This window comes from Poromitra crassiceps, assembly GCF_964638095.1.
Source record: "Poromitra crassiceps genome assembly, chromosome: 28".
NCBI classification, from domain to species: Eukaryota; Metazoa; Chordata; class Actinopteri; order Beryciformes; family Melamphaidae; genus Poromitra; species Poromitra crassiceps.
The window spans coordinates 3,215,093-3,227,504 of record NC_139651.1 but is presented as its reverse complement, the minus strand read 5'-3'; the positions used below and the strand labels follow the sequence as shown (position 1 = coordinate 3,227,504).

General features: G+C 44.2%; 1 protein-coding gene across 1 annotated transcript; it reads left to right on the top strand.

Moving 5' to 3' along the window:
- Nucleotides 1-1,002: 1,002 nt before the first annotated feature.
- Nucleotides 1,003-7,963, top strand: LOC310799842 (angiotensin-converting enzyme-like; the record flags this gene model as incomplete). The annotated part of the gene is made up of 7 exons (XM_083662450.1): nucleotides 1,003-1,132; nucleotides 2,437-2,628; nucleotides 3,257-3,354; nucleotides 3,513-3,682; nucleotides 5,042-5,265; nucleotides 5,389-5,533; nucleotides 7,825-7,963. The coding sequence occupies 7 exons, from the start codon at nucleotides 1,003-1,005 to the stop codon at nucleotides 7,961-7,963; spliced, it is 1,098 nt and encodes a 365-aa protein (XP_083518576.1).
- Between the last annotated feature and the right edge of the window lie 4,449 nt (nucleotides 7,964-12,412).

Sequence of the window (12,412 nt, the reverse complement as noted above, 5' to 3'; positions counted from 1 at the left end):
CTCCTCCTCTAAGGTTAATTTTTTAATAATTAATAATAATAATAAAGGGGATTCAGTTCTAAAAGGAGTTGGCTAAACGTACGCCACTTTTTCAGAAGGGGGGCAGCGAAAGTGATGTAGTAAATTAACGAGTAACATAACTAATTACTTTTGATACCAAGTAATAAGTAAAGTAATCTTTTTACTTTTTCAAAGGAGTAATCAGTAACTAATTATATTTCCTGGGGGCACGGTGGTGCAGTGGTAAGCGCTGTCGCCTCACAGCTAGAAGGTACTGGGTTCGATTCCCACCTGGGACGCTGTGAGCGCTGAAGGAGTGCGTGCCCGTCCGCATGTCCTCGAGTGCCCGCCGCCCGGGTGGGGTCGTCAAAAAGGGCCTTTCTGTGTGGAGTTTGCATGTTCTCCCCGTGCCCCCTGGGGGTTTCAATCATATAGGAACCCCTCACCAAAACATGCCTTTATATGTTTTGCTGCAAATCAAATCGCCCTTCTGGGACAAACAAATAAATGAACTTGAACTTGAACTTGAACATGCAATATCCTGGTCGCTGATGTGGTGCCTCCTCTGGTCGTTCGGGGCGTCTGTTCGGAGGGAGGGGAACTCGTTGGAATAGCGTGATCCTCCCACGTGCTATGTCCTACCGGTGAAGCTTCCCCTGTCAGGTGAAAAGAAGCGGCTGGCTAACTGCCCATGTCTCGGAGGAAGCATGGAGCCAGTTTCCGCTCTCCTCAGATCGGCAGAGGGTGGAGCAGCAACCAGGATAAATACATTTAAAAATTAGCACTAACGGGCGATAAAAATGGGATAAAAAAAAACTGGAAAAAAGTAACTAATTACACTTCCTGAGTAACTTGCCCATCACTGCTAAGTGGACACATATCTATTGTTTTAGCCTCCTCTTTCTGTTTGGAGGCGAGGCCTCAGCGTCCCTCTATTTGCTGTCATCTCTGTGACTGAGGGTGTGTTGATTTTGTTGTCTCTCTCAAGATCTGACATCTATCATGGCCAACTCCAAGAGCTACAAGAAGCTGCTGTACGCCTGGGAGGGCTGGCACAATGCATCAGGTGTACCTCTTCAGAAGTACTACCCCCAATTTGTGGAGCTCAGCAACAAGGCCTCTCAAGCTGATGGTAGGAACTTCACCATGACCTGACATGTTGCAAGAACATGACAAGTCAAAAGTTTGGATACATTTTTCTTTATTTTTACAACACTATCTTCTATCTATCTTCTATATATCTATGTGTAAAATTGAGTATGCGGGCTTTGTCTGTTTCAAGTTCTGTGTTCGGCCACAGCTATGCCGTTTTACGTGCGATCGGGCTGAAACCTTCGGATGTGTAAAGGGCACCCCTGCGGGTGACCTGACTGAGCCAATTTTTTTAATTAAGGTTAATTAGCTAATGATGTGATGACATCAGCAATGATATCATCAGTGATGATGTCATAAGGGCGCGCGCACACACACACACACCCACACACACACACACACACACACACACACAAGGAGGCATTGTGACAAGACTGATCAGTGATGTCATAGGGGGGTATACACACACACACTGATGATGTCATCAGTGATATCATAACAGGACACATACATACACACACACACACACACACACACACACACGGAGGCATTGTTGACATCACTGATGCAATAACATTTAGTGAGCAACACACACACACACACACACCCGCACTCGCCAATTGGGCAGGCGAGGCCACGCAGCAGCCGAGCTACGGGCGAGGGCGCGTAGCGGCCGAGCCTAGGCATTGAGCGCGCGTAGCGCATGGAAAGAACTTCATACATAGGATCAACTTGACTATTTATATTTGTGCAAGAAACAAGCATTTAAGCATAAGCTTTTAGATTGACATGACTTTAAGATCATGAAAAACTTTGAATCAGGGACGTTCAAACGTTTGACTGGTAGTGTGTAATGTAATGTAATGTAATGTAATGTAATTTTTTATTCAGTCATTATAAATAACAAAATCCCAGTATAAACAAACTCAAATCAACCAGAGACTGAACAGGCTCAGGCAGAAGCAAAATGATTATATTATGCCTGACCTAATTTCTACTCAATTAAGCTCTCCTCCAAAATAAAATAAAAACAACAACAGAAAAGTAATTTGCAACAGTCAATGTTTACAACACAGAAAAGAAAAAAATTAAACAGCATCAGAAAATTTATTCACACTTATAGGCCTAACGCTCAAAAATAGCTTCAGAAACCATTTTTTTGAAAACCAAAAGCGAATTACACATCTTCAAATCTATATGTGCATCATTCCAAACTTTCACCCCAACAGTGGAAACGCATCTCCTTTTAATCTATTTTTTAGCTTTTTGCACAGTGTACAGTACATTAAAAATATATATACATCAGGCAAACATTTGGCAAGATGAACATTATGTCCTGTCTAGGTTTTAAGGACACTGGAGATTACTGGCGCTCCTGGTATGACACTCCAACGTTTGAGGAGGATTTGGAGAAAATCTACAAGACCGTCGAGCCCCTCTACCAGCAACTGCATGCTTTTGTCCGCCGCAAGCTCTACAAGCAGTACGGCCCCAAGTACATCAACCTCCAAGGACCCATCCCAGCTCACCTGCTAGGTAGTGCAGATACACCTTTTGATGTTGCCAGTACCTGGCTGGAGGCATGCATGTGTGTTACACACTAGACTAGCCTATACATCAGCAGTCATTATAAATACATAGAAGAGGAAGTGAAATGTAATCACACCAACTCCTGGTGACAGTCCACAGTATCGAGGGAGGCACGCCATTGCCTGCCAGTCATTTTGCCTCACTGCTTTAAAGAAACGGTGCTTGTGAGTAGAGATGTAACGGTATGAAAATTTCACATCACGATTATCGTGACCAAAATTATCACGGTTATCGTATTATCACGGTATTCGTAATAAATTGCTGAAAATGTTCAAAGAGTACTGAGACTCACTGAAATCATTTTACGTTTTATATTGAAAACTCAGACCCAAAAAGGATTGATACACTCACTGAAATCATTTCTCCAAGGCTGCGCGTCTGCGTCTGGGAGACGGTTGCCAACTTTGGTTGATGATGGACAGTATTTACCATGTTTTTCAAAGCACTGTAACCATGGTAATCACGGTAACACGGTTTTAATGATAATGAAAATTTTAAACGGTGCGGTTATCATAAGGAATTTGATCAGCAAGTTGATGCTGATGCTCGAGTGTCTGTTCTCCCTCTCCTTCAGGAAACATGTGGGCTCAGACCTGGCACAATATTTATGACATGATGGTCCCCTTCCCTGACAAACCCAACGTGGACGTGACTGATGAAATGGTCAAACAAGTAAGTCAGGGGAAAGCTGACATGACTATGGAAAAAGTGAAATTCAGTTGTTAGGTCTTGCAGACAATGAAATCAAACCCTTTCTGTTTTTCTGTTGAAGGTTGCTTTGCTAGAACCCACTGAGGTGAAGCATTTCATTGTTACCTCTCTTTCTCCAGGGTTACAATGCCACACGCATGTTCCATGTTGCTGAGGACTTCTTCACCTCTCTGGGCTTGTTGGAGATGCCCCAGGAGTTCTGGGACAAATCCATGCTGGTGAAGCCTGTTGATCGGGAGGTGGTGTGCCACGGGGGTGCCTCGGACTTCTTAAACCGCAGAGACTTCAGGTAAAACAGACAAGGTCCTGCGGAGTCAGCTTAGAACATTTTGCCTGGATGGAAAGTCAAAAACTTTGGAAAGAAATTTAAGCAAAAGCCTTTAGATCAGAATGGCTTCAAGTTCATGAGAAATGTATACATTCAATCAGGTGTCAAAACTTTTGACTAGTACTACTGTATTGATCTGCCATTACCGTTGATAATACTGTAACGGCACAGGCGAGGCTGGTATCGAACCCGGGTTTGTCATTCGTAAGCGCAACACATTAACCATTAAAGGGACCAACATGCTCACTTTATGCATAGAGACCGGATCGCTACACTGCCTCCCCTCCCCTGCGCTTCCGCGTACTCTGCCGCCAATCATCCCGTTTATGGCGTCCTTCCGCTCCCTCACACAACCGGGGCGCCCTGCGCCTCCGGTGACCGCACCGTGATCCCTACCGACTAGGGGTGCACAGATCGATCGGCACGCAATCTGTATCGGCCGATTTTGACCTCATATATGCGATCGGCTGATTGCCGATATTTCTTTATATTAAGTTACTGTATTAAAACTGCTGTCATACAAAAATTTACAAAAAAAAGGTTATTTTCTGTTCCAAAATAGTTTAAAAACAATATACAATATAAAATTGCTTGAAATGCTGCCCATTGAAAATCAAAGCATATACGCTGGTTTAGTTGCTAGAACAATATCAATATACATACTTTTCACACCAAACTGAGCTCAACTTAAAATAAATAAATAATAAGTATGTTATTAGAGTAGTTGCAGCCAATTTAAATTCTGTCACTTGGATTTTGCTGTTTGAAGATAGTTGTTGAGCTGAGTAAACCCTGCAAAACCTCTCTGCAGAACTAATACAATTTAAACAATTACAGCAGTTAAACACATAAAACAAGTAAGGAATGTAGCTTTTATTTTTTTTATAAAAAAAACTCCTATCACTAATCAGGCTTTCCAACAATATAAAATACAATACCAATTGGTATTATTAAAGGGGAGAAATAATCGACCGAATTAACGTTTCCAAACTTTTTTAATCCTACAAGGTAATCGGTGATCAGTCGATGATCGGTTGGGCAGATATTTCCCATAGGCAATCGGTGATCGTGGCAAAAAACGTGATCGGTGCACCCCTACTACCGACAGATCCCACTTCTGACACCAATATAACGACACAGGCAGGGCTGATTTTGAACCCGGGTCTGTCATTCACAAGCACAACATGTTAACCATCAGACCAAAGGGACAATCCGGTTGGCCAAGGACCAACGTGCTCACTTTATCCATCGAGATGGCTACAATACTGTCGTTGATTATACTAACTGATAAGGAATGAATTGATAGTTCCTCCTCTTCAGGATTAGGATGTGCACCACAGTGACTATGGAGGCTCTCTCCACCGTGCACCATGAGATGGGACATGTGGAGTACTACCTGCAGTACAAGGACCAGCCTGTAGGCTTCCGGAGAGGAGCCAACCCCGGTTTCCACGAGGCTATCGGCGATGTCCTGGGTCTCTCCGCCTCCACACCCAAACATCTGTACACCATCGGCCTACTGGAGACTCTGACCGCTGACCATGGTAATTATAATAATAAACTTCACTTAAAAAGCACCTTTCAGAATATAGTGACAACCTTTTCGAAAAAACAATCAATAAAATTCACGAGTTATTAAGTGCTTTATTTGTAATCACTTCCTGCAGAGACTGACATTAACTTCCTGTTGAAGACGGCTCTAAGCAAGATCGCGTTCCTCCCCTTTGGCTACCTAATCGACCAATGGAGATGGGGCGTGTTCAGCGGAGGCACGCCCCCAGAGCGCCTAAACTCTGACTGGTGGTACCTCAGGTTGGCAGTTAAGATTACTCATTTGATTTTGATTTTTTAATTTGTTTACAAACCCCCCTCCCCCTCCCATCCCATCCCATTTGTATCCCCCATTAGTGCTAATTCTAATGTATTTATCCTGGTTGCTGCTCCACCCTCTGCTGATCTGGGGAGATCAGCTTCCCCCGAGACATAGCCAGCCGCTTCTTTTCACCTGACAGGGGAAGCTTCACCGGTAGGACATAGCACGTGGGAGGATCACGCTATTCCAACAAGTTCCCCTCCCTCCGAACAGGTTTTTGGTGAGGGGTTCCTATTCATAGCTTTCAAGGGGCGTTACGTGCTGCCGGGAACGCCCACCTGGCGGTCAAAAAAAAACTTAGGTAGGCTGCCAACCAAGTCGACTAGTTTCTCACGCTGTGTTTGTTCAGCCAAAATGCCGGATACCTGTTGTGCTATCGGTTGCACTAACCGACGAGGAGACACGCCTGGCTTGTGCTTTTACAGAATCCCGTCGGAGAAAGAAAGGAGGAGGTTGTGGATTTGTGCGACGTGGTTCAGTCGCTGGGGAGGGCAAAAAAAATTGCTTTTTTTTCTACACACGTCTTTTTCTACACACGTCTTTGCTCTTTGCGGCCAACATTTCATCAAAGGTAAGCTCAAGTAACGGTACAATAATGATTAATACCCCGTTAACGTTACTTGAGCTTACCTTTGATGAAATGTTGGCCGCAAAGAGCAAAGACGTGTGTACTTTGATGGTAGAAAAAAAAGCAATTTTTTTTGCCCTCCCCAGCAACTGAACCACGTCGCACAAATCCACAACCTCCTCCTTTCTTTCTCCCACGGGATTCTGTAAAAACACAAGCCAGGCGTGTCTCCTCGTCGGTTTAGTGCAACCGATAGCACAACAGGTAGGCTATCCGGCACTTTGGCTGAACAAACACAGCGTGAGAAACTAGTCGACACGGCTGGCAAGTTTTTTTTTTGACCGCCAGGTGGGCGTTCTCGGCAGCACGTAACGCCCCTTGAAAGCTATGAATATGAAAGAAACCCCCAGGGGGCACGGGGAGAACATGCAAACTCCACACAGAAAGGCCCTTTTTGACAACCCGACACAGGCAGTGGGCATTTGAGGACATGCGGACGGGCACACACTCCTTCAGCGCTCATAGCATCCCGGGTGGGAATCGAACCCAGGACCTTCTAGCTGTGAGGCGACAACGCTACCACTGCGCCACCGTGCCCCCCTACTCATTTGAATCTTTGGACCAGCTGAGAAAACGTGGTTTGGGAAAGTGAATGATTGATGCAAAAATGATTGGAGTAATGCCATAGAAGAATCCCATAGACAAACACCTCTCACGCCAAGGTTCTAGACAATTTATTTGTATAATTCACAAGCATGTCTCAGAGGGCTTCACAGAAAATTTGTCTAGCTAATTCTAGCTGACACAACAGTAGCAAATTACAATACTAATAATAACACATTGAACAAGGGGTGTGTGTGTGTGTACCGTCCCTCAACACCTACCGAGGTGCTCTTGAGCAAGGCACAACCCCCGACAGCTCTAGTGGAGCTGCTCAGTGGCCAGCAGTACATGACTGTGGTTTTAGTGGGCAGCTCCCAGAGATGCAAATATGTGAGATGCGCGTGCGAAGCGTGCAATATTTCTAGTAATAATAATACCGTAATAATAATAATAATAATTCATTCAATTTGTGTAGTGCCTTTCAATGACCCAAACACACTGGAAACTGAATCCATATATTCCTTCTGCCATTGCTCTTTAAAGGACAAAATACCAAGGCGTCTGCCCGCCCACCAAGCGCACAGAGGAGCACTTTGATCCGGGGGCAAAATTTCACGTTCCTGCAAACACACCATACATCAGGTAGCATCTTGTCCAAACATCTCCAACTGCCACCACTGACTAACACAAGGCACACCAAAGGTCTTCTTCTTCTTCTTCTTCTTCTTCCTCTTCCTCTTCCTCTTTCTTCTTCTTCTTCTTCTTCTTCTTCTTCTTCTTCTTCTTCCTCCTTCCTCCTCCTCCTCCTTCCTCCTCCTCCTCCTTCCTCCTCCTCCTCCTTCCGGGCCCCAAGATGAAAAATGATGGTTAGATACAGTAGGTGGTGTAGAAATGCAGGATTTTCCTGTTTCTCTCTCTCTCCCTCTGTCTGCATGTGTGTGTGCTTGTGTGCAATGGCTCGATTTGGATAGACCTAAGAGACTAGAGTGTCAGATGATGGTAAATACAAAAAGGTAAATACAGATGATGACGTGATGGTGGTGATTATTATTATTGCAGGTATTTTGTCAGCTACATCCTGCAGTTCCAGTTCCACGAGAAACTGTGTCAGGCAGCAAAGCACACAGGCCCTCTGCACACGTGTGACATCTACCGCTCCAAAGAGGCGGGGGCCATCTTAGAGTATGTGTACTCATAGGGCCTCCAGAGCTGACCACATTTACAGACATGAGCAAGTCATGTTTAAGGATGCAGTTTATGGATGCAACCATTTCAATCTTCTTCTTCCAGGAAGATTCTTCGGGCTGGCTCTTCCAAACCTTGGCCTGAAGCGCTCCAGGAGGCCCTGGGCACCAACAAGATGGACGCCGGTGCACTGATGAGATACTTTGAACCCATTATTAAATGGCTAGAAAAGCAGAATGTGAACGAGACCCTGGGCTGGCCAGACCTCAACTGGCTCCCGCCCATCCCTGAGGGCTACCACTCAGGATATTTGTAAGCTCCGCCCATCCCTGAGGGCTACCACTCAGGATATTTGTAAGCTCCGCCCATCCCTGAGGGCTACCCTTCAGGATATTGGTAAGATTCGGTTGGACAGGCTAATACTGAGTAGACAAAAATCCACCTTCTACCTACCTTTGACATACTGCATATATGTCAAAGGTAGGTAGAAGGTGACTAAAGGAAAACAACACACATTAAACTCACCTGTAGGAATGTAGATTAAAATCACAATAGCACCAAAATACACAGGTCAGGTTGACATGTTTAGATGTTTTGACATGTTTAGACTTTTTCTCAAGTAATTTTAGTGATTCATCTCTATATTTCCATTGTTAATGGCAGATGGGATGTGGTGTGCATATGCATTTTCCTTCTCTCAATTACACAGGTGTCTGTCATCACACCTGATCTCATCATGTGACTGTATCATGTGACACTTGACCACTATATCTATGATGGCGTCCTGTACTGTCTTGTCTGATGAAGAGCATGTAGCTCGAAACGCGCTACAGCAATAAATCTGGAGAAAAGGAGGAGCTCTGCGGTGTGCGAGTAGTTTTTATTCTTTTTGTCTCACTGATATCACAGTCTGCCACGATACGATTTCGATTCAATTTGCCCTTTTCACAGCTGCCATTTTGTGTCTAAAAGGCAGGGGAAACGCAGGTGCAACCAACTCACTAATTAGGGCCCCAGCACTGGAACACCTACCGTAATTTCCGCACTATAAGCCGCAGCGGAGTATAAGCCGCAGCAGCAAAATTGCCTGTTTGTTACATATATAAGCCGCACCGGACTATAAGCCGCAGGTGTTTTAATGTTTTTTTTTTTTATTATTTTTTATTGTGTTTTAATGTTTAATTACCATATGTAAGGGTTCATGCACAGAGGGGATTGTCGGGAAAGAGATGGCTGTTTGAGGAAGCTCCCATTTATTAACATTTCAACAAAACAACATAACACAACACCACCTGTGTTTTTTTTTTTACAGTGCACACAGTGTCCGCGGTGTGGTGAAAAGAGGGCAAGAGAGGAAATTAAAACAGAAGTGGATTTATAGTTAGAAAGAGTGCTAAAGAAGAGAGAATTCCGGGGTTTTTTTTCTTTTTTTTTTTTCGAAAAAATCCATAGATAAGCCGCACCGTTATATAAGCCGCAGGGGCCAAAAAACGGGGGAAAAGCCGCGGCTTATAGTCCGAAATTTACGGTAAATGGACTGGAAGTTGGACACCCTAATTAAGGTTTTGGTGCACCTGTGAAACTTCCTGCCTTTTAGACACAAAATGGTGGCTGTGAAAAGGGTCTATTCAGGGGCCTGCGATCGATATGAGATGATATCGCCCATTTAACACAATCAGTTACCGTACATTTCCATCAACTCACAAAAAGCAACTCAAATATTTGACAAATGTATTTTATTTCTGAGCTCTTCCAGGCATTTATATGAAAAACAATCTGTTCAATCTAAAGTTTAAGTGTAAATGATTTTTTTAATCAGTTAACATAAAGCAGTGGTTCTCAAATGTTTTCACGTGAAGGACCCCTAAACTGACAGAAATTAGACCACAGACCCCCATTTGATATGATCTTGTCGCATGTTCCCCCATATGATAATAAGATTGATGCTTTTAGATGTTTTGTTACAGAGTGTATAAAACCCATGACCAAAATAGTCATTGTGTTACTTATGAATGGAATCATAGCGAAAATAAATTACCCCCCGTTTGGCTGGGGACCCCCTGGAACCCCCTCAAGGTTCCCTGGGGGTCCCCGGACCCCCATTTGAGAACCACTGCCATAAAGAGCCCTTGATGACCTTTCAATTATGAACATAATCAATGCCATGCTTGGATTTACAAGGCGTATCTTCAAGATGACGATAGATATCTCACTTTGCATCAATACACGATACGATATTGATGGTGTAGCGATACATCGATAATAGCTCGATGTATTGTCACACCCCTACAAACAAACTAACTACTGTATCTACCTACCTATCCTGTTTCATTGACATAACTAGCTATGTAAAAAGAGTATCAATTATTTGCCTCAGCTGGAGAAGAACCTGGAGATGTCCAAACACACCATGGAGTACGGGCAGAAGGCCCGTCTGTACAACTGACTTCCAGGATGGCTCCGTCAAGTGCTTCATCACCAGCAGAACTGGAAGAGGTGCGTGGGGGGGGGGGGTGCAGCAGTTGTACTAGTTACACAAACATTTCTGAGTCTGGGCTGCTCAAATAGCCATAGGCACAATAGTTTTATTGCTTTAGTTAAAGAATAACTGCGCACTAAACACTTTTTTTTCCAGCTGAAACCCAATGTATGTGATACAAGTTTATTCATTTAAGAATAGTGGTGTAATAGTATGGATTCAGATCAAAATCCTGACATTTTAGTGTAAATCAGAGATGTATGCATTTTTTATTGTACTTCATAGATTTTTTTCTGTTCTTACAAATGTGATTGTATGTTGTCATTTTGAGACTCCTTATCTTTCTTCTTACCACAACGAGGCCTGACTAAATGGCCAGTCACACAGGGACGGGTATTGCGCTAGGCTCCCTTAATTGATTTAAGTAGGCTAGGCTAGCCGCTAGCCTACTTAACACGTTCACTGCCAATGACGAGTTGACTCGTCAAACACAATCCAACCGTTCACTGCCAACGACGAGTTGACTCGTCAAAAAAACAAAAACAATTTTTTGACGGTGCTACGTGGATCAATGCCCCCCACGTCTCCTATAAAAATATTGGAAGTATTGAATTAGTATAATCTATTTTACCGACCAACTAAGTGGCGACAGTGCTCTCCCGACAGAGAGAATGCCAACCAAAAACAGCCGCGGGAGAAAGCCATTCTCAAGGAAATGGCTTGGCGATTTTACAGTCATCAGTCACCAGACTCGCCGAGAGCGGCCGCGCCAGCAGAGCAGCACACCGAGAGCGGAGAGCGGTGCTGGCGTGGGGGATTGCAAATTTGCATAATAGATTATGGGTGAAACACACTTTGAAACACCCGCAGAAAGGCCAGAATCGCACGCATTCCGAAAACCCAGAAACGAACGAGCCTCATTCTCATAGCCTACTGTAGGCGAAAACGCTTTCACGCTGCTGCACACGGGCGCACAAGGGTGGGGGGTTCCAAAAATAGATTGGGTGGGCAGCATAAAGCCTAGAATCGCACAAAGCTTCATCAAAGCTCTCAACCGAAAATCCAAGAAACGATTGAGTCCCATCCACAGTCCACACTCGCCACACTCGCCGACGAGGGGCCGCCAGAGAGGGAGGCTGCTCACTGCTCAGACAGGCAGGAGAAACTGGCTTGTGACAAACGCCACCAGACACGCCCACGGAGGGAGGAGTTTAAGGGAGAGGGTGTTCAGAACTATATTGTTCAGATGTCTGATCTCTCACTGATGCCAAAAATAAATGGTTAAAGTGACTGTTCTGCCTGTTTGATTGAATTTCACAAAACTGCTATTATCTCAGCTTCCTGTCTCAGACACTGAAACCATGCTGTACTCAACGGCTAATATCTACATAACTACTAACTCTACAAACTAACTCTTTTAGACAGAGAAAGCACACATTCTATTAGTACTTTTGTGAACTTCGTGTTCACAAAGTCCAAGCAGAAAATTATCCTCGGCTCTTGTAAAATGAGCCAGAATCCTCAAAAAACGGCTTGGCAGAAGCTACCTACAGTAAAAAAAAAATGGCTGGCAGTGAATGTGTTAAGAATTATTTTGACTTACATTACTTGTATTCGTCTTGTAGGCTATTGTATTCCTGTTTGCTTCTCTTACTTTTCTTCACAAGTTGCTTCTTGCTGGTTTGATTTGATCATGTGCACGCTTACATAGCTTCATCCAGAGCATCTTGTCGCAAAGTGAACAACGTATGTGAGCAGCAAGACACTCCGTGACCATGTTTAAAATGTGTTTGTGTCTCAGAGACTCTTTCCTCGTCACAGTGAGAGGCTGAGATGCTGATTGAAAACACAGTTTAAAAAGGAGACTCTTCAATCATCTTCAAAGCCCCTGCTCTTTGCGTAGGGAAACCCCTTAGGGTGCAGTGGCTCTCATCGCTCCAGGTTCCCCTCAGTCGGGGGGAACTCAAGAGACACTAACATTTA